This window comes from Phyllopteryx taeniolatus, chromosome 16 (genome assembly GCF_024500385.1).
Source record: "Phyllopteryx taeniolatus isolate TA_2022b chromosome 16, UOR_Ptae_1.2, whole genome shotgun sequence".
Lineage (NCBI taxonomy): Eukaryota > Metazoa > Chordata > Actinopteri > Syngnathiformes > Syngnathidae > Phyllopteryx > Phyllopteryx taeniolatus.
This window is the reverse complement of record NC_084517.1, coordinates 19,046,050-19,070,233: the sequence shown is the minus strand read 5'-3', so window position 1 is coordinate 19,070,233 and position 24,184 is coordinate 19,046,050. Positions and strand designations below refer to the sequence as shown.

Here is a 24,184-nt window from a genome sequence, read left to right as displayed (position 1 = left end):
GGCTCTTTTCGTCATTAGATCGCCCCTTTGGTGAAATGTGTTGACCAGGCGGAGACTTCTTAATTGCAAGTGAGGGGGAAGCGTACACCTACCGACCAACGAGGGGGGTGGGAAAGACATCATCTCTCCGTGCCGAGGATTATGTTTTCATCTAGGATTACAGATGACAATATTAAGAACAGGCCACAGGACGCTGTCCTAATGGTGAGGGGTTAATACTCGGCACTTAACTCTATTTAAAAGCATTTCCTACGATCACTTGGACGGCGCTACGGATGTCGGCGTATACGACCGTTGAAGAAGGATTCCATTCGTCATCGACAAACTTTTGATGTAGTTTTACTGCGATGGTGAGCAAAACTTTCATTCTTAGAAATAATAATGCCATAATAGTTTAATACAGTCTAGTATTTGCAGTAGAAGCTTATTTTTTTAGGCATAGGCACCCAAATAACACTTTATGAGCTACGCCTGCACAATCCAAGGGGATTCAGTTGAACCTGGTTAGTTTTATTAATCATGCTTATTTTTTATTGACACTATCAGAGGTATTGATTTTACAATAGATTTCTTTTTGTGGTTGTACTTCGCAGAGGATTAAAGCTGCACTGCTGTTTCTAATATTTTGTCCCTTATTAACATGCAGGTGTATTTTAATGTATTAGAATATGGTAGAAAAGTTCATTTAATTTAGTAGTTCAATTCTATAAACACAGATTTATTTAACACATTGGAAAATACTTTAAAGAAGAACAATTCCTACTTAATTTCTATATTAAAATTCATTGGGATTGTTTCTTGTATAACATTTTAATTGGGGGTTTCATTGCTATTCTAATTTATTGAGTTGTAAGGTCATGGGTGGATATTTGCAAGATACCCACAGGCCACTTTATTAGGTACACCCGCACTATCTTCTAAAACAAATACAAACAACGTACAAAATATTTGATAACACTACATTTTTAATGTAATTGATGTGGTTCTACTGTAGAAATGCACAAGGAGAAGATACGATGTGTGATGTTTTTTCTTCAGAATTCCATAGGAAGATCGGAGTAGGCACTGGACATCATGAGTTCATCACAGCGAGGGCGAATGGAAGATGCCTCTACTTACACGCAACAGCCACCCTTTGCTGAGCAGCAGGTGTTAATGGCAGCAGCAAAGTATCAGGTACTTGAAAACATACGTTTTTGTGTGATGTCAGCATTTCTCTAGAGCTTTTAAAAAAAAATAATAATAATTTGTGTTCTTCTCAGGAGATGAGAGGTTTTCAACATCACGGCTCGGCCCCTCAGATTTCAGTGACCCAGAGCACTCCGAATATGAACAGAAGGCTGCTCTTGTTGCCGGGCAACCAGCTGCAGATCCCCATTGAGCGAGCCCACGTCAATTCCATCAAGGTCAACGGGCTACCTGGCATGTTTGACCAGGTCTAATGAGACCGAGTATTAATTGCAATGTTTTGGCCCCCGACAGGCGCATTCGGGCGAGGAACATCAGAAGTTGATGAATCTCGTCCATCGCGGCCAGCGTGGGCGCATGGAGGACCAGTGCTGCTCCTTGGATCCTTGCCAGAGTGCCCCCTGCACCCCGAGACTCTCTGACAGGAAGCCCCTTACTGATACATCCAACAAAGGTGAATGGCTATATTTACTATCCTACAAAGTCTTTCATTGTTTTGTTATCAATTATTCATTTATTTATTATCTATTTAATATTAATTATACATAATTTGATCTCGTGTATGTATAATTCCTGGTTAAATAAATATTTACATATGATTATTATTCATTTTCAATGATCAAAAAATTACATATTTATACTTATTTAATTCATTAATAATGCATTAATAATTATTTAAATGTGTTCTATTATGTAATAACTTTGTATGATCAATTTACATATTTAAACAATTTTATGTGCTTTTCTTTTTAAATCCTTATTTTAACTGTGATTTGAATTCCTATTTTGTAATGTTCATATATAATATAATTTATAAGTATACTGTATATTCTTTATTTTTTTATCCAGTCTATATTTTTTTTATATATATATTTTAAAATGTTTAATCATTATTATTCCTTTTAATTGTAATTAATATTCATTTTGAATGTTGTTAAATGTTTGAGAATAGTATTACTGTATGTTTAAATTTTTGTATCCAGTCTATATATTTTCTTAATATATATATTTTAAAATTTGTAATCATTATTTTTCCTTACAATTGTAATTAATATTCATTTAGAATTTTGTTAAATGTTTGAGAATAATATATAATATATTCAACGCTACTCTCGAAGCATGTTTAGTTTGCTTTCCGACAGATGACGTGTCCCCCCCCCCCCCCCACTTTCCCCAGATTCTGACGCATTCTTCAACTTGTTGGCCAACACTCAGAGCCGACGGCTGGACGACCAACGAGTGTCTCTGCCGTCGTTACCCGGATTAGACAAAAAGGAGCCGGAGCCATCGATCGGCGTAGATTCAAGCTACTTGTGCTACATGGTCTCCAAAGTCCAGGTTATTTGATCATATATCAGTGGATAGAAACCCCAAATCCAGAAGGCGGTATTTTCTTTATAACTCTAAGCTCTAAGTATTAAATATGAAATAATAGCATGATCCATGTTCAGGGGAGCAGAATGGAAGACCAAAGGTGCTCCCTACCTCAAATCCAGCGTGCGGAGCCGGCACGGGAGGATGACGACGCTTCCGGCATGCCACGCTCGGCCTCCTTCAGCCCCGGTTCAGACATAGAAAGCCCCAAGAGCCAAGCTAAGACATCCCCAAAAAAGGTAGCATAACGAGCAAAATTGTGAATTGATAGTATGCGTTTAATAACACAAAATCATCAGCGGTGGCAAAAGTACTCACGCTGTACTTCAGTAGATTTACATATACTGTTGTTTTAGTATTGTTAAAAAAGTAACAAGCGTATTTTGACAAAGTGAGGAGTAGAAAGCAAAGAGAGTGTTTTCAAATGTAAGGAGTAAAAGTAGAAAGTCATCAGACTTAAAAGTACAGATACTGAAAAGAAAATCTACTTACGAACTGGAACAAAGTATTTGGTTACTAAATTCCCACCGCACATTCTCTACCATGCAGGTGTTGAATCCAACTGAGCAGAAGCAATTGCTCACCTTAATGTCTCACGCGCAGCGAGGGCGCATGGAAGAGCAGCGATGTGTCCTAAACGTTAGCCCCCGGGCTACTCCCCAACACGAGCCCGCAGGTTAGAGGCTCTCTCATCTCTTATATTTCAATGTCTTTAATTGTGGGAATGCAGAGAGAGCCAACACCTTTAATCGCAGGGACAGTCCAGCGTCTTGTCGTACTTTGTTATTCTGTTAAACTGGGATATTTTGTTTTTGCCACACTCACGAATCAACTGGATCTAGCACTGATTCGTTCGTATCACTACTCTCCACCTCGCTCTCTCGCTATATCTACCTATATCCATCTTTATCTCTAGCCATCTTTATCTCTCTTCATGTACGCTATGATATCTCGATCTATTTCTCTCCCAAGTTCTCTATTTATATATCTCTCTCTCTCCATCAAAATAACGCTCTCTCTCTCTGGCAGTGTCGCTATCTCTTTCTCCCTATATCTTTATTGCTATCTATCGCTACCGCGCTAGCAATATAACAATCACTCACTATCTCTCTATTGATCTCTCCATTTCTCAATTTCTAGCTACCTGTCCATCTCTCCACCTGTACCTGTCAATCTGTCATTCATCAATTTTGTCTTTTCCATTTTCCTTTGTTTCCCTCTCCGGTAGCCTTTGGTGGTGGCATTACAAAAACAATTTAAAAGCATACTTGGAAAAAATACTTGGTTCCTGAACTGAAGTTCAACCGCTGACATTTAGTGGGAGTTTTGGGCATTTTGGCTCAGAGAAAATCTTAAGTGCTCACTTGCAACTTCTGAGGAAATTCAAGGTCATTTATTGATAGTCATAACATCTAATATGTCTCGTTGTGTACGGGGCAGGCCCAGATTCTGACAAGTTCTTCAACATGCTGGCCAACTCACAAGGCAAACGTCTCGATGACCAGCGAGTGTCACTTCCATCTTTGCCGGGGATCCAAAATGGAGGCGCATCCCAACCTTCCAATGCAGACGCAAGCTATCTGTGTTACATGATCTCCAAAGTCCAGGTTGGTTGACACCTCGGCTAAACTAAAGCAGGTGACCTTAAAACGCTTTTCAATATCCATCAATGCAGTTTTCCAACAACAGGGCTCCAGGTTTGATGATCAGAGATGCGCTGCGCCTCATGTCCTCCAGAATTTGGGCACCCCGGCCCCCCGGCGCAAAGTCTCGCCCGCTTCAGAGTCATCTGAAAAAACTCCAAGGAGGTCCGGCTCCCTAAACCGAGACAGAAGTAACTCTCAACAGCAGGTGAGGCTCAGAGAGAGAGAGAGAGAGAGACAGAGAGACCGCTATCTTAATCCTGACACACAATCCAAAATGCCATATATGGGATAATGAAACTAGCATCGATGTTGCAGCAGTTATAAACCTTTACGCAACGGATATTTAAGCACAAAAGTGCAGCAACATATCTAGACAGACACTACAATAATACTCGCATATATTCTTTATCCTCTGCAAAAACCAACAAATGTTACTGCAGTTTACTGAGTCACTTAGTCTGTATGTCTGTGTTGTACTGCCCCTGGTGGCTAAGGTGCACACAGGAATGGAATTTCCATTCATTTCAATGGGGAAAGATGATTAGAGCGCTTTGAGTTGCGAGCGTGGTCACAGAATGAATTCAACTCGTGAATCAGGGCACCGCTGTATGTGCTCTGCGATTTGCTGGCGACCAGCCCAGTGTTTACAGCTGGGATCGGCTCAAGCTCACCGGCCGCAGCCCTAACGACGACAAGCAGTATAGAAAATGGACGGATGCATGGAATTTATCGCAGCATGGCGGTGTAGCAATTTCCACGTTGTTGTTCGGCTTTTTGTCCAAGATCTCTCCAGCTGAGCAGCAGCAATTCCTAAAAATGATGACTCACACTCAGAGAGGACGCATGGAGGAGCAGCGCTGCACTTTGCAGCAAAGCAGAAGCACGCCCACGACCCCCACGCGCAGCCCAAATGAAGCTCCCGCGGGTAGCAAAACAAACCACACGGCCACACGGGGGTCATCAAGTATGTGGTCTTTCTCTAAGATGGGAGTCTTTGGTGCAGGTCCGGAAGCGGACGAGCTCTTCCGCATGGTGGCCTGCACTCAGGGCCGCAGGCTGGACGACCAGAGGGTCGCTCTGCCATCCTTACCGGGGATCAGCAGGACGACGGAGGGAAAACGCAACGGGAGTCATGCAAAAGCTGCAATTCCGGTATGTATTAAATCAGAATGAAAATGAAAATTTAAAATTATAAGAACGCAAACCGTAACACACTTTGAGAATCTCTGCATTAAAGTGTTGGCATGTAATGCACAGCATAATCATCACTGTCCAGTGGAAAAGAATGCATCTCCTTTCTACATATTGTAAACTAACTTTTTTTGATAGAAAAGACCAAATTTGGAGCTACAGTACATACTTTTCATGTCTTCTATAAATGTTGGTATTTAATTTGTCCTACTTATCCATGCTAGACAAGTACCTAATTAATTGTACTTATAAGCGTCCATGGTTCTCCTCTTCTGCCAGATTAGTTCACCGCAAGTCAGTGTGGCTGAACGCACACCATCTGGAAGACAAAGGCTTAAAGCACCTGCTTCTCAGGCCCAAATGGCGACGGCACCATCGGGCTGCAGCCTGCCAAAATCTGCATCCTTCAACTGCGAGACAGAACACCAGAGGTCCCTTGATTCCGCAGCTCAGGTAAGCCACAATCATTATCAACAACATAGACCACTCACAAAAACTTTGGGTGTCGCCTTGAGATATGACTACAAGCGCTGTATGATAGCAGTGAACTCACTTCACATGAAGCTGGGCAAATGGTGAACAATTCCTCCCAAAAGAAATAGGCTTCAAGCTGTTTAATGCCACTCCCGGTTGAAGTTTATTGTCAAGTGTCAAACTAAGCATAAAGCAAAGACAATTACGGTACATGTTGTGCATTTTAAACAACCACAAAGCTTTGCCTCAGGAAAAGTCCACTTAGCTTAATGCTACCTAACAATGGAAAACGCTATTGACATGCTGACACTTAACATCGATAGTCGCAGTTTTAGACGCCTTCAAGCAATGTATATTTGAACGCAAACCCAACACATGTAGCCAGTCAATATACCATTAGTCACAGGCATATATTCTTTTCCTCTATGAAAAATGACTAATATAACAGCATCATACTGTGTCACTTACAGTAGTAGTAGAATAAGAACTACTATTCTTCTTAGTCTGTGTCTGCATGACTGGACATTTTTTTGTATTGGATTTCATTAGTGTAGACAATGACAATATATTGTCTCTTTTCAGGTGACTGTAAAGGTGTCAATGAGCTTCACACCACAGATGGTAAGCGCATCTTGATATGAAATATATATTTTTAAATCACTTTAATCACCACCTTCATTGTTTTTTCTTTTCTTTCATCACCTGCTGAAGGGACATAAGAATTTCAACCAGCCCTGCACGTTCCCAGAGGTCTTCCTCACTCTTGGCGCTCCGGGAGAAAATCTCATGATCCCTCTGAGCTCAAGGCCCGGGAGACCCGTAACCTTGAACCTGAACCTCATCCTCAAGGAAGACGGCAAGTCTCCGAGCTGCGCCAGCCCCAGGAAACCCCGCTCCAGGCCGTCGTCGCCCCAGCCCAAAGCGGCCAGGAAGGCGCATCCGGTTAATTTTGGCCCTCCAGAACAGGGGGCTTCTGCGGCCAGTCCGATCAACCCGCAGGAAGACTGCTTTTCTCTGATCGAGAAGGTTCACACTGCGCACCTGCAAATGCGAGCGACTCAAGGGGGGCAGAAACATAAAGGGGACCCAGTTAAAGGGAGGGGAAATGGAAAAAGGGGTGCGACGAAAGATAGGAAGGATGGTGGTAATAAACACTAGGCGGTATGTAATCTGAGGAAAATAATTTGTTGGATTATAGTAATTACTTTGTGTTTTATCCATCCATTTTCTATAGCTCCTCATTGGGTGAGCAGGAGCCTATCCCAGCTGACCTTAGGCCTCGTACATCCTGCACTGGTCGCCAGATAGTCGCAGGGCACGTAGAGACAAACAAGAACTCACATTCGCTCACACCTGTGGACAATTGTGTTTTTAACGAACCTAACGTGTATTTTTTTTTTTTTTGAATGTGTGATAAAGCCATAGGGGCATGCAAGCTCCACACAGGAGCGCCTGAGATTCGAACCCAGAACCTCTCAGCTGTGAGGCAGATGTGATAACCACTCCTTCGATGTGCTGCCCACTGTGTTGTACTTACATCAACTCATCCTAATTACAATCACTTCTTTTCTCATCATTTAGTACTAACAATATACTTTTACCTGGAAAAAAAATACTGCACTTTCCACTCCTCTGCATCATCAATTTTTTTGTATTAACCTACCATACGGTTGACAGTCAACTATAAATAAACTACTAGAAATGTACACTTGTGGACAATCGCAATTTATTTTTTGCTGTATTAAATGAATGTCTATTATTAATTCATGTTAATTGATGTTTAGGCAATACATTATATTTTCGTAAGTTTGTGTTCTGGGGGAACAGAATTTGATCTAATGAATGTATTTGTAATGTATTTAGTTACACAAAAAATGCATTTTAACTTGTGTGGTGATTCCTCAGCATGAGCATTTTCAAACATTGTGGTATGACACACTTTTGATTTAGTAAACGACAAAACTTTTTTTTTTTTTTTTTTTTTACATTTATTCGTTTAATTTAATTTACACATAACAGGCTCCATATTGTATGGATCCCTCCAACGATTCCGTTGAACCTTATTCGGTAGAGTCACTTCCCTGAAAAAGAAGAGTGTGAAGATTATAAATCCTCCTTGAGAGACTGTACGTGTCTGATGCTCGAAATCAACGCGTTACCTTTCCAGTATCACGGCTCTTGGCCCTCAGCTTGTTGACCTGGGACTCAGCAATGTCAGCACGCTCCTGAGCCTCCTCCAGCTCATGTTGGACCTTCCTGAGCCTGGACATGTGAGTGTTGGCTTGCTCCTCCTGTGAAAGAAAATGAAAGTTGTTTACATTTGGTGAATCAATGTCATATATGTCAGATTACTATGTCTTGGACTTACAGCCTCCTCAGATTGTCTTTTGTAAGCCTTGACTTTGAGCTGCAGTTTATCCACCAGATCCTGAAGCCTGGTTCCATTCTTCTTGTCCTCTTCAGTCTGCATTGGTAAAAGTGTGAATTTGTCTCCGCGCTGATTTCAAAAAGGAGAGCTGTGAGTGTTTGTAGTGAAATGGAACATACCTGGTAGGTCAACTCCTTCACTCTCCTCTCATATTTGCGGACACCTTTAACCGCATCAGTTCCACGTCTCTGCTCGGCCTCGACTTCAGTTTCAAGCTCACGGACCTGAAAAATGAACACAAATTGCATTTTTTAACCTTAAGAGAAATAATAGGATAGGTTGCATAGCCGCTGACTACAGTAACATATGCTGCCTTCTGGGCTTCCTATAACTTGTATTAAAAGTCTGCAGTTATTAAAAAATGCTTGCTGCAAGAAGACTAGCAAGTTTGATGATTTTATACTGGCCAACTTGCACTGGCTCCTGGTGCACCTGAGATGTGATTTCAACGTTTTGTTACTTACTCATAAAATATTACATGGCTTAGTGCCTTCCAAGCTTGCTGACCTATTGGTACCTTATATTCTATACCAAGCCTTATGCTCACAATATGCTGGTCTTTCTGTTGACTGTGACAGCTAAAAAGAAGTCAGCAGGTTCTAGAGCATTCTCTATTCGGGATACAGTACTCTGAAATACCCTACCTGTGGAAATTAGAGTAGCTACATCTGAAAATGTTTAGATCTCAACTTGAGGATTTTTCCTACCCTCGTATTTGGTTAAACCACACCTAGTATGCAACTAGTCTCTCACCCTGCTTAACCCCCTGGCATTGGGATTTTATCCTGTTTTTATTGCTGCTTCTTCGCTCTTCTCCTCCCGTGAACTGTGGGCCCACAAAGTGTTTTGTGACTCTTTAGTGATTAAGGGGAATACAAATGAACCCGACTTGATTAAACAGTAAAAACAGATTAATACTCTTGTGTAGCTCATGTACGTGCAGTTCGTACCCTAGACCCAAGAGCTAGATGCATGCAGGATACAGGTCATACCCGAGCCTCCAGTTTCTGAAGTTGCTTCTTGCCACCCTTCATGGCGAGGTTTTCAGCCTCATCCAGACGGTGCTGCAGGTCCTTCACAGTGATCTCCAGGTTCTTCTTCATCCTCTCCAGGTGAGCACTGGTGTCCTGCTCCTTCTTCAGCTCCTCAGCCATCATGGCAGCCTGAAGTGATTAAATGTTAATGGGAGTCATTCACACTCTATTCTGAAGCCTTGTAACGTCTCTGGGTTTGGGAGTAGACTCACATCAGTGATAGCCTTTTTGGCCTTCTCCTCAGCATTTCTTGATTCCTGAACAGCATCATCAACTTCACTCTGGATTTGGACAAGGTCAGACTCCAGCTTCTTCTTGGTGTTCAGCAGACTGGTGTTCTGAATATTTAGGGGAAGTTATTTTTTAGACATATTTACAGTACAGTGAACCCTCATTTATTGCAGGGGATAAGTTCCAGACCCACCAGCAATAGGTAAATAAATATATATGTTCATGTTTGTCGCATTATGTCAACTAAAGAAAACCAAACCTGTGAGTGAAGCAGTCCGACACGCTCGCTAGCATCAACCAGCTCCTGCTCGGCCACTTTGCGTCCTCTCTCCGTCTGTTCCAGAGCGGCTCTCAGCTCCTCGATTTCAGCCAGCATCAGGCCGTTCCTGCGCTCCACCATGGCTACCTGCTCCTTCATGTCTTCCTGTCCTCTGACAGCGTCGTCAAGGTGCAGTTGGGCATCCTGACAGTCAAGTCGAATGAAGTCAATTTTATTTATGTACATTATTATTTCAGTAAACGTAATTTTTGTGATAGAAAAATAGAATATACATGATCAAAGCATTTCTCATTAGCATTTCTGATGCAATGATGAGAAGCTCACCTTGAGTTGTCCCTGGACATTCCTCAGTTGTTTCTGGGCTTCAGCAGCCTGTCTGTTGGCGTGGCTCAGCTGAATCTCCATCTCATTCAGGTCTCCCTCCATCTTCTTCTTGATTCTCAGGGCATCATTCCTGCTTCTGACCTCCGCATCAAGAGTGCTCTGCATGGAGTCAATCACTCTCTGGCTGTTCCTCTTGATCTGCTCCATCTCCTCGTCCTTCTCGGCCAGCTTCCTGTCAACCTCACCCTTGATCTGGTTGAGCTCGAGCTGCACACGGAGAATCTTGGACTCTTCGTGCTCCAGTGTGCCCTTAGTGCAAGAAACGTTACCTCAGTAAGACTGAATACAGAAGGTGACAGTTTTGTCATATCAGCAACACAAATGTAAATTTCACACAGAGTACCACATTGATTTGACTTAATGCTACTATAATGTGATACCTCTGCCTCCTCGAGAGCGGTCTGAATCTCAGCCTTTTCACTTTCTACTGCCTTTTTAGATTTTTCCAGCTCGTGGATGCTTTTTCCGGTCTCCCCAATCTGTTCAGTTAGATCTGAGATCTCCTCTACAGGTAAAAAAATGAGAACAAATATTTTTTGAATCACTTTTCAAAACACGAACTGATCATTTGGTCAAAATGTAGACTGCAAATTGACTCACGCTGCAGGTTCTTGTTCTCCCGCTTCATGGTTTCCAGCTGATCCAGAGCCTCCTCATACGAGTTCTTCATCTTGAACAGTTCAGTGCTCAGAGAACGAGCCTCCTTTTGGGATCCTTCCAACTCTGCCTGACCTTCCTCATACTTCTGCTTCCATTCTGCCAGGACCTAGAATTTTTTTTTTTTTGGCTTAGCAATAAGGCAATGTGTTTCACTTGGATCGTTTAAATTTGAGTTGTTAGTTTACCTTATCGAAGTTCCTCTGCTTCTTGTCAAGGTTAGCTGCCAGAGAATTAGCTCTCTCCACATCAATCATGAGGTCCTCCACCTCACCCTGCAGCCTCTGCTTGGTCTTCTCCAAAGAGGCGCACTTGGAGTTCACAGCTTCAATGGACTCCTCGGCCTCCTGGAGACGCTGGGCAAGCTTCTTCCTGACGTGGGTGAGAATCTTTTGTTGTCATTTATGTGGAGAAAGTGAACTACTCTACTACTCTACACTTACAGTATAAATATAGCGTCGAGAGGTATCTAAAATACTTACTTGGCATCCTCTAGCTCCTCAGTGCGCTGGATAGCATCTGTCTCATATTTGGATCTCCACTGTGCCACCTCACTGTTGGCCTTGGACATTCCTCTCTGCAGCTCAGCTTTAGCCTCCTGCTCCTCCTCAAACTGCTCTCTGAGTAGATCGCAGTCGTGGCGGGCAGACTGAACAGCATGGGCCAGGGCATTCTTGGCCTACACATTCAAAACAAGAAGTAAAACTGGCCTAGACACAATGGATACTGGTCTTGGGAAGGATAACTGTAAATATCAGGTCTTGTACCTTCACTTCCTCTTCAATATGTCTCTTCAGCTCTTCAATCTGCTGAGTGTAAGCCTGCTTACCCCTGGTTAGCTGGGAAATAAGGGCTTCCTTCTCCTCAAGCTGACGAGCAAACTCACCTGAGCAATGGTTTTGTAGTGTATTTTAAGAATATATACAAATACAAACAGTATATAATATGTACAAATTGAGAATGTGTGGATGACTCACCATTCTCTGTTTGCAGTCTTGCCTTTTGTGCACTCAAGTCATTCAGCTGCCGAACGTTCTCATCATTTTTGGACTTAATTTCACTTAATTGGTCTTCAAGAGTTCTGCACATTTTCTCCAAGTTGCCCTGCAAAGAGTAATTCATTTCAAATCTTCTTGCAATAATCAGGTAATCTTAAATTTGATTAGATCTAAAATGGAGTTTTCGCAAAGACTGAAACAAACCTTTGCTTTAGCAACAGCCTCCATGTTGCTGGAGAGGTCATCAATCTCCATCTTGTACTCGCTCTTCTCCTTCTCCAGCTTCTGCTTGACACGCTGGAGGTTGTCGATCTGCTCGCCCAGCTCTGCAACGCTGTCAGCCTGCTTCTTGCGGAGAGCGGCTGCTGTAGCCTCATGCTGCAGGGTGGACTCTTCGAGATCACGACGCAGCTTCTGGAACTCAGCCTCGCGCTTCTTGTTCATCTCAATCTGAGCGGCAGTTGCTCCACCGGCTTCCTCGAGCCTCTCACTGATCTCCTCTAGTTCCCTGGAGAGGTCAGCTCTCTGCTTCTCCACCTTGGCCCGAGCGGCCCTCTCAGCCTCAATCTCCTCCTCCAGCTCCTCAATACGAGCCTAGGTTTGATGATAATATGACAATATTGACAAAGTAGTGTATTACAGTAGAGTACAGTACACAATGAGATCTTTGTATGTCAAGTTTAATAAGATGATCAATTTACCTGGAGTTCCTTGATCTTCTTCTGGAGCTGAGCACCGAGAGACTGTTCATCCTCAATCTTGCTGAGGAGCTGGCTGGTCTCAAAGTCTTTCCTTTGAGTAGAAAGGAAAAATACATGCTAAAGTATATTTCTGTTTCCTTTTCAGCCTGCATATACTACCCTTGGGTCAAATTCTTCAGAACTTTCATTTTGACTATCATAGCTATGCAGATGAGACAGTTATATCTAGCAGTGTTGCCAGATGACTACAGTTCAATTGAAGTGTTGTGTCACTGTCTAAAACAGATACATAACTGGATGAGCCAAAACGTTCTTCAATTAAACCACAACAAAACTGCGATAATTGTTTTTGGCAATAAAGAAAAGAGGATTGCTGTTAGGATTGCTGTACTGGACTCCCTAAAAAGAGCATTAAACAGCTGCAGCTCATTCAGAATGCTGCAGCTCGGGTTCTCACCAGAACAAAGTGGTCAGCGCGTATTACTCCTATTCTAAAGTCTTTACACTGGCTTCTAGTCAGTTTGAGAATACATTTAAAGTTCTGCTACTGGTCACGAAACGGTTTAGGTCCTGAATAGATGAATGAAATGCTAATGGGATATAAACCCAGTAGTGCTCTGAGATCGACTGACTCAGGTCAAATAGTGGAGCGCAGAGTCCAAAGCAAACATGGTGAAGCAGCATTTAGCTGTTATGCTGCAGACAAATGGAATAAGTTGCCAACAGAAATGATGTCAGCCCCAAGAGTGAATGTTTTTAAGTCCAGGTTAAAAACGCTTCTTTTTTCCCCCACGCTTTTTAGAGCGTTTCTACTATTAAATGATATTTCTTGCACTGTACGCTTTTAGAATTGTATAAAAAAAATTTCTCTTTGTTTTAAATGTTTATAAGCTGTTTTTTTCTTTGTTTTTAAATGCTTTTAATCATGTAAAGCACATTGAGTTACCTTGTGTATGAAATGCGCTATATAAATACATTTGCTTTGCTTTACAGCAGGAGTGGTATATACAGTGTGTATGTATCGATATTTTTTCACTTACTTTTTTATTTTTTCCTCTGATTGTTGTTTATCATTCTCCAGATCCATGATGGATTCTTGGGCCAGTTTCAGATCACCTTCCAGCTTCCTCTTGGCTCTCTCAAGGTCCATGCGGAGCTTCTTTTCTTGCTCCAGGGAGCCCTCAAGCTGTGACATGACAATTTTTTTGGATGTGAATTAGTTATGATCTTTAATGTAAACAGGACGGTTTTCTTACATCATCGACTTGCTGTTCCAGCTTTGTTTTGGCCTTGGTCAGAGTGTTGACTTTGTCTTCCTCTGCCTGAAGATCATCCAGTGTTTGCTGGTGGGCCTCTTGGAGGGCTTTCTTCTCCTTTGTTAACTTGGCAAGAGACTCATCTTGCGATGCCATCTCCTCTGTCAGGTTTTTCACCTGAAATATTGTGATTACTTTAATGTCTGTGAACACATTTCCTAATCGAATACATACTTTTAAAATGTTTCTGTTCAGTGAGAATCAAAATAGAATCAAACAAAGTTTACCTTATTTTCAGTGGCATGTTTCTCCTTCTCCACTTTAGCCAAGGTGAGTTCCAAGTCATCAATATCTTTCTTCAGCTCTGAGCATTCGTCTTCCAGCTTCCGCTTCTTAGCCGTAAGCTCAGCGTTGATTTCTTCTTCATCTTCCAGTCTCTCCGTCGTCTCTTTGAGTTTGGCCTCAAGCTGGATCTTGCTCTTAATGAGCCCCTCACACCTTTCTTCTGCATCTGAGAGGTTCTCACTTTCCTGTTGTTAAAAATTAGTATTGTTTGTTGTGGAATAAAAACAATATTTAAAACAAATGTAACTGTCCAAAAAAAGAGAGAGATAAATAACAGCTGTTTGACTGAGCTGAAAACATGTCTCAGTGATCACTCACAGATGCTACTTGGAGTTGCAGGTCATTCTTCTCCTGTAACAGGGAAACCATCTTCTCTTCCAGCTCTTTCTTTTTAGCCAGAGCAGTAGCCAGGTCAGCTTGCATCTTCCCATAATTCTCCTTCATCTGCTGCAGCTCTTTTTCAGTCTCAGCACTCTTCAGGAGAGGCTTGATCTTGAAGTACAGATGCATCCATGGCCAATTTTTCACATTCATAAATGAGCGCATGTTGTACTGGATGGTGAAGATTGCGTCTCTATGTAGCACAGCATGAAATAATATTAATTAACTCCTGTGTTGGTCTAAGTCATTTGTCTTTTTTTCAAAATGAAAAGTATTTCTACCTCCTCTCCATCATTTTTACAAACTCTTTCCTCATGAGGAATCCTCTGCAGAGAGCCTGAGTCAAGGTCACCAATGCAGCCAGTTTATCATCTCTCATCTCCTCCAGGGTACCCAGAAGACCAGCTTTGAAGAACACCTGAGTGGTATCAATAATAGTTGTAACTTGCCAATCTACACCCAAGAGTGCCCAAACAACATGTAGTACTGGTGACCCACCTTAGTGTGTCCAAATCTGTACTGAGTGTGATCCACATCAATTGAGCCAAGGAGTTTCTCTGCAGCCTTTTTGTTGTCAATGAACTGACCCTCAGGGATGACACTGGCATTTAATACTTTGTATCTGCAAGAGAAAGAGAAAAAAATATTTGTTTTTGTGTTGCGCCATTATACTGTAGGTCTGCTGAAAACAACATGTAGATTTTTGCAGTTACCTCTGCTTGAAATCACCATAGAGGATTCTGCTGGGGAAGCCCTTTCTGCAGATTCTGATGCCCTCCAGCACACCATTACACCTCAGCTGGTGGATGACCAAGAAGTTCTCCATAAGACCTGAATGCAAAAGATTTTAGTCAATTCTCTCTTTCTTTTCACTGGCTATGGTTAAGGAAAATGGCTCATCTGTAAAACATCTAACCTGGGGTCTTTGATTCGTTGGGAATCAGGCAACGCACAAAGTGAGGATGAGTGCTCCTCAAGTTGGTCATCAGCTTGCCCAGGTTCTCCTTTGAGGTGAAATATTGTCATTCTAACAACCATCAACTTCAGAACATGAATTCATGAGGTAAATTGTTCTCATATATATATATATATATATAACAATTACCCTGAATAGAGCTGAGACAGTCTGGAAGGAACCACCCTTCTTCTTTCCACCTCCCTTCTTACCACCACCGGTCTCTGTTTTACAAATGATTATAATTGTATACATACCAAAACAACATTTCCAGTAGTAACAGTATGAGCTTCATACCTTCACCGGAAGCATGGGTAGCGTACAACATGCACAGCAGTTTGTTTGAAGACTTCTGGTAGAGCTGGACAACTGAGTCATTCAGTGGGTCCTTATTCTTGTCCAACCAGCCAGTAATATTGTAGTCCACAGTACCAGCATAGTGAACTAATGAGAAGTGGGCCTCAGCCTTGCCCTTTGCAGGCTTTGGCTTCTCAAAGGCCTTGGTCTTTCCAAGGTGCTGATCATATAGCTTGTTCTTGAAAGATGTGTCTGTAGCCTTGGGGAACATGCACTCCTCTTCAAGGATGGAGAAGATGCCCATTGGCTATTGGGGGAAATTATATCAGTCATTTCGTAGGAACTCTGAGATTCACACACATTTTCTTAGATACCTGCAAGCACATTTGTCTCACCTTCTCAATAAGCTCAATGCAAGCAGCCAAGTCCATACCGAAATCAATGAAGTCCCAATCAATACCCTCTTTCTTGTATTCCTCTTGCTCCAGGACAAACATGTGGTGGTTGAAGAACTGTTGCAGTTTCTCATTGGTGAAGTTGATGCACAGTTGCTCCAAACTGTTATACTGCAGTATACAGATGATTTAAGTGAGTGATCTTGTGTGCAGATTTTTTACCTAAAGTATGTCAGGTGACTCACATCGAAGATCTCAAATCCAGCGATATCTAACACCCCGATGAAGAACTGTCTTGGCTGCTTTGTGTCCAACATCTCATTGATACGGATGACCATCCATAAGAACATTTTCTCATAGACGGACTTGCAAAGAGCTGAGACAGAATTGTTGACCTAGAAGCAGTTTCGTGTAGTTTTAAATGTCACATTAAAAAAAAAAAAAAAAAGCAACATTGATATTTTGAGTAAGTTATTTACCTGTGGGACAGTCTGACCTTTGGTCACAAATTCATTCCCAACTTTGACTCTAGGGTAGCACAGCGCTTTCAACATATCAGCTGAGTTCAGACCCATCAGGTAAGCGATTTTATCAGCCTCTGATGAGAACAATAAAAATCTTCTGAAGCTTTTGTACTGTGTGTGGCGACATGACAACATTAGTGTGCTTACCCTCAGTGCCATCAGGTTCGGCCTGCTCCTCACGTTGCTTCTGCTTGAATTTCATGTTGCCATGATGCACCACAGCACCAGTCAGCTTGAAGATGCTAATCTTTTCCTCACCAGTAAAACCCAGGATGTCAACAGCAGTCTGCATTTATTTGAAAAAATGACAGAATTATCACATAAATATAGTTTGTAATGAGGTTACTGTTAGCTATGAGTAGCTTTTTTGCTCATCATCATCACTGACTCACATCAGTTGCAATGAACTCCTCGATATCATTGATGCTCTTGACAGTGATCTCACCCTGACTGATCATATGGTAGTCATATGGGTTGGTGGTGATCAGAAGAGCCTCTGTAATAAAAGTTGAGGGAACATAAATTAGCGTTGCTATTTTAATTAAGTTTTTGTTTTATTTAACATGACATACCCAGCAGCTCGGGCTTGTGTCCGGTCATCAGCTGATAGAAGATATGGTAGCTCCTCTCTGCAGACAACTGGAAGGTGACACGGGACTTCTCCAGTAGATCTGACCATTTGTTAGACAAAAAGAAATTCATATGGAGCCAACATTTTGTTTATTGTGTCATTCATGTGGTCAACTGAAAACTCACAAGTTTCAATATCAGCTGAGGCCAGCTTGCCAGTCGTGCTAAAGTGGATTCTGATGAATTTACCCTAAATGTATTACCAATAACACGTCAGTGTGGCTTGTTAACAGTCAATATGCGAGCGTTAAAAGGTTGAGCCTTATAATTTGACAACTTACGAAACGAGAGGAGTTGTCGTTCCTCACAGTCTTGGCATTACCGTAGGCCTCCAGCAGAGGGTTAGCTGCAATGATTTGATCTTCCAGGGAACCCTACAAGGGTATAAGTATGCTATCACCAAAGATTTTTAGTTGACTTACGAATTGAGCTCCACCGGTATTTTGTTGTTGTTGTGATTTTTTTGTATTTTTGATAACACTGGACATTTCTTTGTTAATCATGCATACATTTTAAATGTCAAAATTCAGTCATATGCAGGCGGATATCTGTGAACAACAGTTGGAATTGGGTCTATGCTCTTCTGATTGCCATTCTAGTTTTACCTGGATCTTCCCACTTCCCTCAGCCTTTTTGCCTCCAGCAACTGCAATTGTTGCAAAGTACTGGATGACACGCTTGGTGTTGACAGTCTTTCCTGCACCGGATTCTCCACTTTGGGAACACAAGAATGATATTGAATACTTATGTTGTGTTTTGTACTTTATGAAATTGTCAGGTTTTTTGTTAAGATGTGTAAAACTCACGTGATCAGAACAGACTGGTTCTCACGATCTGTGTGATTGAAAGGGAAAATAAATACATTACATTGAAACCAGAGCTAATAGAGAAAATTATTTTGCACAAGTCTATTGTGGTCTTACCAGTGAGCATGAACTGATAGGCATTGTCAGAGATAGAAAAGATGTGGGGTGGAGCCTCAATCCTCTTCTTGCCTCTGTAGGCCACAACAACCTTGGTATCGTACACAGGAAGCCACTTGTAGGGGTTCACCACAACGCAGAACAGGCCGGAGTAGGTCTGGAAAGAGATTGTATTACTCTCATAAAGCCCCATGCCTGTGACAAACCCATTACTTCAATTCCAACTCGACAGAGTACAAAAGCAGTACACTGGTATCGACTCACGTAAATCATCCATGATGCAAAACGCTCTTTGAGGTTATACAACACAGCAGGCTCATTGAGGTGGGTCATCATGGCCATGTCCTCAATTTTATCGAACTTGGGAGGGTTCATTGGATGGATGTCGTCTTCTTTGACAGTGACTGTCTGAATGGCAAGTAAATAGGGTAGAGAGTAAATTTGTTAATACAATGATCTACTGGCTGTAACACAATGATAATTGAGTTATTTTGTGGTGAAAGGTAGTCAAGTAGGTTTAATTTGGAGCCTCGATACGCTTACCTTTTTTTCATCTAGGGTTTCAACAGTGGCTTTGCCCCCTTCTCTTTTCATGAGTTTACCCTTGAGGTACATCTCACTAGTATCGGCCACAAAGTAGGCGGTTTTGGCATCAAAGGGAGTTGTCTGAGCCTCAATCCTTTCCTTCTCTGTCTTTCGCAGGTAAATGGCTGCGACGCCATACTGCTCCATCTCCGCGTCGGTGCTCATGGTGGCACTTTAATGGAGACTGCAAGAAGGCACAATTCATATGATTACTACTCCATTTCCCATTTCTGTCTCATTCGAAGTCGTCATCAGTGTGCTCATCACCTGAATGAATCACTTACCAAATGTTTTAAATTACATGAAATTGTATTTTACCTCTTAAGGTCCCAACAGAAGATGAAAATCAGATCTGTTTTTATGATCCTATAAATAAGGAATAGATGGGTACATCACAGATGAGTCAAGGTTTGTGTATTTATTTTTAAAATATGCCATGCCATTTATTCACTGACCTGTGTTGGAAGCCTATCAGTTATTGTCAGAGTCCAGGGTACTGTCTTTTATAGAGGACCACTGTCTGCTTGGTAGGTGTGACCTGCTCAGTTTGGTCATGTATTCTTGTCATGTTGTCGCTAATCCTGTGACATTGACATTTACCGTGATTGTGTTGCCTTGTGCCTAGTTTTATGGCTGCCTTGTGTTTGCCCCCCTGTGCCCACGCTTAATGGAAAAAAATAACACCATGTGTTATATTATTGTTGAAAATGAATTACTTACATGTTTTTATATTATGTGTAATTCATTTATAAGTGAATTACATCTTGTCCTTTCTCTAAAAAAATGTTCAGATAAATAAAATTCAGGCCCACAAATTTGAGGTTGTTTGGGATCTATGATGTGCAAATGTTGTTTCCAACTAATCATCGGCATTATATGATCATCTTGGTGTGGTGCACCATGCCAGGCACTGGCTGTGATTTTGGAGTAGCACACAAATGTCATTGGTATACAGTTGCAGAAGCACCACACATCTCACATGTCTGAAATAAAAGTTAGGCTGAGAGCCATTCCATAAAAGTTGAGGAGGGATTACATATCCCCTTGGAATGCGATGGATGAACAGTTGGCATCTAGACTGGGATAAGGCCCCAAATTAGTCCTGTGTCAATAAACAAAATGTTAGAGATGCCAAGACAACATCCATCCATCCATCCATCCATCCATCCATTTTCATTACCGCTTATCCTCACTAGGGTCGCGGGCCGCTGGAGCCTATCCCAGCTATCTTCGGGGGGAAGGCCGGGTACACCCTGAACTGCTCGCCAGCCAATCGCAAGGCACATAGAAACAAATAACCATTCACACTCACATTCACACCTATGGGCAATTTAGAGTCCACAATCAACCTACCACGCATGTTTTTGGGATGTGGGAGGAAACAGGAGTGCCCGGAGAAAACCCACCTAGGCACGGGGAGAACATGCAAACTCCACACAGGCAGGGCCGGTAACCCCAGTCCCCAGAACTGTGAGGCAAATGTGCTAACCAATCGTTCACCGTGCCGGCGCCAAGACAACAATATCAATAAAATCATAAAGCAAGATGAATGTAACTTTTGAAGAATGGGTTTAACAAAGTGTTATCCCAGCTCAGCTTTCTTCCAAAAGGGAGATGACCTTGAAGCATAGCTAAGTGTTTAAACGTGTTGGACACAAGGTATTTCAAAAAAGGTTAAAGGTTTGTTCAGCTGGCCTGAATAGAATTGGTCCTGACATCTACTCAACTTGAATCAAAGTTCATCATCAGTGCTTTTATTGGGCTTATATGAGTCCTTCCTATTGCACTGGTTTTCCATTAGGGTCTATTTTTGAAATAGCAAAGGTTTATAGGCAGTCTCGTAAATAAGCACCAGTTCACTGGCAGTGAGATGCATGCGTCCAGTTGTTTGACACCTCTCTGCCTACCGTTCATCTCCAATAAAGTTGCGGGTTCGCGAATGTTGCACATGACTGCTTCCTGGGTCACCTTGACTTGAGCTGCAAACACACTGCCTGCCCATTGTTCAGAGCGGTGACAAAATGTGACAATGTTGCACCCCAGATCACACTTGCAGCAAGGTGGCGTCACTGTTTGACTCGAGAACCTCTTCAATTTGTCAAGTTATATATAGTGTGAGTCATAATGGACCTAAATTAACTCATTCTTGACGGCTTTTCATGTCTGCTTTGTAGAGAAATCCAGACTCTTGAACTCAACCTTGTCAGAAACTGGTTATAGTCTTCATTATATTTTCTTGTTAACTAATCATACTTGTCTGAATGGTTATGGTAACATTGTTCTCTCCTGAGTATGTCCTTGTGTCGGTAGATCCTTTTTAAGTGTCCCCCCACACCAACTCCCCCGACATCAAGTCCTTGAACCAAAATAAAACACGCCCAACAAGTTTGGAGAGGAGGAGTCTGACACCATTTAAAAGAACAAAGGTGGCCAAGTTCTCTCTGACGTCTTTAGACTTTCACCTCTTCGGTGTAGAAAGTGCTTTTTAAAGGTCAAAACAATAATTTAGAATGGCGCATAGGAGGAGATCAGTCTCTGCGACCAAAAATATAGTAATGTATTGCTTCACATCTAAGTTCCTGACAGTGGAGTATTTTCAGTTAATGTGAGCGTCCCAACAAGCAAAAGTAGAAGATAATTGTTGGTGAAAATGAGTACGCTTTTGGTTAACGATGGTGGACGATTCTGGAGTAGCTTTTTTTGCTCATCATCATCACTGACTCATTCCCTTCGTCATTATCAACACAGTCATTATTTGTATGTCTTCATGGGTGGTCCACTGCCGTTATCTCTAAGCAGAACAACGTAGCAAGTGTTCCCACATGTGCTTCCATTGTAAATGTAGCCACAAAGACGAGAGCATCTTTGTGTTCATCATGAATCCTTGAAAGAATGTAAGTACGGCACTATGTAAGAAAAGCAGTATTGCTCACATCCTGTGAAAATACTGTGCCACACGCATCTGATACCGATGTCAAGTGAGCTGACAGCTTTCCAACTTGGCCAAACATAATATAAACACTTCCACGGCAATATGCGAGAATTGTGTTTTCAGAACAGAGGCGCACAATGCTCCATAAAATAAAAGGCCCTGTTGGTTCAGCTGGAATTTTGAGAAACATAACCCCAAAATGGGCGGCACGGTGGACACTGGTTAGAGCGTCAGCCTCACAGTTCTGAGGGCACGGGTTCAATCCCCGGCCCCGCCTGTGTGGAGTTTGCATGTTCTCCCCGTGCCTGCGTGGGTTTTCTCTGGGCACTCCGGTTTCCTCCCACATCCCAAAAACATGCATTAATTGGAGACTCTAAATTGCCCGTAGATGTGACTGTGAGTGCGAATGGTCGTTTGTTTGTATGTGCCCTGCGATTGGCTGGCAACCAGTTCAGGGTGTACCCCGCCTCCTGCCCGATGACAGCTGGGATAGGCTCCAGCATGCCCGCGACCCTACTGAGGATAAGCGGCTCAGAAAATGGATGGATGGATAACCCCAAAATGCACAAATGAGTGGAAGGACAATGTCTCATATAGAAAAGGGCCCGCACTCTCCACCTACAACTCTTCTAAAGCTAAGCTTTATTTTATTTTCCCAACAATGCCCACCATGGCATTATGTTTAAAATTCTTATTTCTCTGTGTGTGTGCGTGCGCGTGTGCGCATGTGCGCGTTTACGTGTGTATGTGTAGTTGCTAACCTAAAGCCCCGCTCCCAGCTGTGCTCTTATGCAGACACAGTGCTCAGGGCATTTATTTACTCAGATATTTGAGCAACTGTTTACTTTGCTGCTGCTGTTTTGGTTTGCAGAGTTTCAGTGGGTTCAGTGGTTAACTGTTGAAATTTATGGTCGAAGTAATAGCGTCTATGAACTGAGGTAATTAGAGTTACATGTTTTTTTTCCCAGGGAGACGACTAATTGGGGCACAGGGTTAATTAGGATGCACAGTATTTGAGGAAATGCACATGTGTTCACCAGTGTCTCATCAAGCTATACAACAACTTTTGTGTTTCAAATATGGTCTGACTGAGGCTGTTGAGATTTGCTAATGGATGGTCCTGTTGACTGGTTAAGGGATTACTGTTAATTTATCCTGTCATCTCTTGGTCAGTTAGAGCTCGTAAGTAAATCAAGTGGCACCAGAGAGGAAGAGTACTTAAAATTTCTGGAATGGTTCTGAGTTTATATTAAGCCTATTGTCATTCCACAACAAGTATCACTTACACAGCAGTCCTAAAATTATGTACTGTTATACTCAACTTGTCAGTGGTATTGAGTCTTTAACTGTAAAGTTGAAAAGCAAGCAAGCATCAGTGATGAATGGTTCCATAGTATTGCCCCTGTAATTGGAAATTACCAAGTACGTAAAGGCAGTATTAATGCTAAAAGAGCGTTTAATAACATAGAACATATACAATATATCTGTAATGAATATTTGTATAGTGAAAGAATCTTGACAATTAGCTCATAAGATGTGTATCCAGTAAATTGCATTAAGTATTAGGGAGGCTTAACCAACAAGAAACAACAAAATGAATTTGTTTTTCAATAAACTTGGGCCTACTTGAGTTATCTGCGTTGCCACAATTTTAGTGTAAAATTGCTCATACCTTTCTAACGGATTTCTTAAAGACTTGTATAGTTCTACAACGCCAGTCTAGACATTTAAAATATCTGTTTTAAAATAGCTCTTAACGTCAATTCCAATTCAGAAGCGAATGATTAATTATTGCACCTGGTAGGTTTGGCTAGTGTAGCATTAACGCTAGCATCACCAAGACTGTGGGAGACATCAAGTGTGGAAAAATGTAAACAAAAGACGTCTAAAATTATGAGTGGTAAGCTTTGTCTTTTATCACACATACTATCGCACACAAACACACTTAATGGTACTTATATAAAAATGAAGGAGACAAAATACCTTCTTACAATAACTCCCATTAGCTTAGCGTTAGCTATTATTTAGCAGGCTAGTAAGTTTGGGGTAGCTAGTGAGCAAGAAAGACAGTTTTAGCTCCATTTACTTTGTTTTAATTTTATTTTTAAAGAATATAAACATTTAGGTGCTACCTAAATATTATTATGAATATTTTGTCTTAAATCCAAGGTCTTACCGCTGTTGTGTTTCATATGCAATGCTGCCTTCTTAGAAATAACAAAAAACAACTAAATATTTGAGGAAGTATCCCCATTTTATTGAATATACAGTGGGTACGGAAGGTTTTCAGACCCCCTTAAAATTTTCACTCTTTGTTATATTGCAGTCATTTGTTAAAATCATTTAAGTCCATTTTCCCCCTCATTAATGTACAC

At 41.8% G+C, this 24,184-nt stretch overlaps 2 protein-coding genes across 9 annotated transcripts; one reads left to right on the top strand and one right to left on the bottom strand.

Annotated features, from left to right (window-relative positions):
- Positions 1–10: 10 nt before the first annotated feature.
- LOC133465438 (uncharacterized) lies at positions 11–7,579 on the top strand. 8 transcript variants are annotated; one of them, XM_061748263.1, is made up of 14 exons: positions 12–350; positions 1,039–1,176; positions 1,263–1,406; positions 1,483–1,642; positions 2,366–2,526; positions 2,640–2,801; positions 3,112–3,238; positions 4,003–4,169; positions 4,252–4,413; positions 5,043–5,133; positions 5,212–5,360; positions 5,679–5,852; positions 6,456–6,494; positions 6,582–7,579. In XM_061748263.1, the coding sequence occupies exons 2-14, from the start codon at positions 1,075–1,077 to the stop codon at positions 7,029–7,031; spliced, it is 2,088 nt and encodes a 695-aa protein (XP_061604247.1). In that variant the 5' UTR covers positions 12–350; positions 1,039–1,074; the 3' UTR covers positions 7,032–7,579. The 8 variants fall into 8 exon arrangements, with proteins under 8 accessions (XP_061604243.1, XP_061604249.1, XP_061604245.1 ...); XM_061748262.1 differs by having other exon boundaries at positions 4,992–5,133; XM_061748259.1 differs by having other exon boundaries at positions 11–204; positions 4,992–5,360.
- Positions 7,578–19,243, bottom strand: LOC133465434 (myosin heavy chain, fast skeletal muscle). Its single transcript, XM_061748253.1, has 40 exons — positions 19,196–19,243; positions 18,836–19,061; positions 18,557–18,700; positions 18,293–18,449; positions 18,176–18,203; positions 17,975–18,083; positions 17,651–17,743; positions 17,496–17,559; positions 17,312–17,410; positions 17,132–17,235; positions 16,887–17,025; positions 16,695–16,813; positions 16,461–16,610; positions 16,216–16,386; positions 15,821–16,127; positions 15,674–15,747; positions 15,485–15,572; positions 15,282–15,399; positions 15,067–15,190; positions 14,850–14,986; positions 14,506–14,761; positions 14,130–14,372; positions 13,843–14,019; positions 13,627–13,772; positions 12,587–12,677; positions 12,090–12,479; positions 11,865–11,991; positions 11,655–11,773; positions 11,370–11,566; positions 11,076–11,259; positions 10,831–10,996; positions 10,611–10,735; positions 10,171–10,479; positions 9,826–10,029; positions 9,548–9,673; positions 9,294–9,464; positions 8,421–8,525; positions 8,242–8,337; positions 8,033–8,164; positions 7,578–7,954 (listed from the first exon to the last, which is right to left on the bottom strand). The coding sequence occupies exons 2-40, from the start codon at positions 19,040–19,042 to the stop codon at positions 7,934–7,936; spliced, it is 5,817 nt and encodes a 1,938-aa protein (XP_061604237.1). The 5' UTR covers positions 19,043–19,061; positions 19,196–19,243; the 3' UTR covers positions 7,578–7,933.
- Between the last annotated feature and the right edge of the window lie 4,941 nt (positions 19,244–24,184).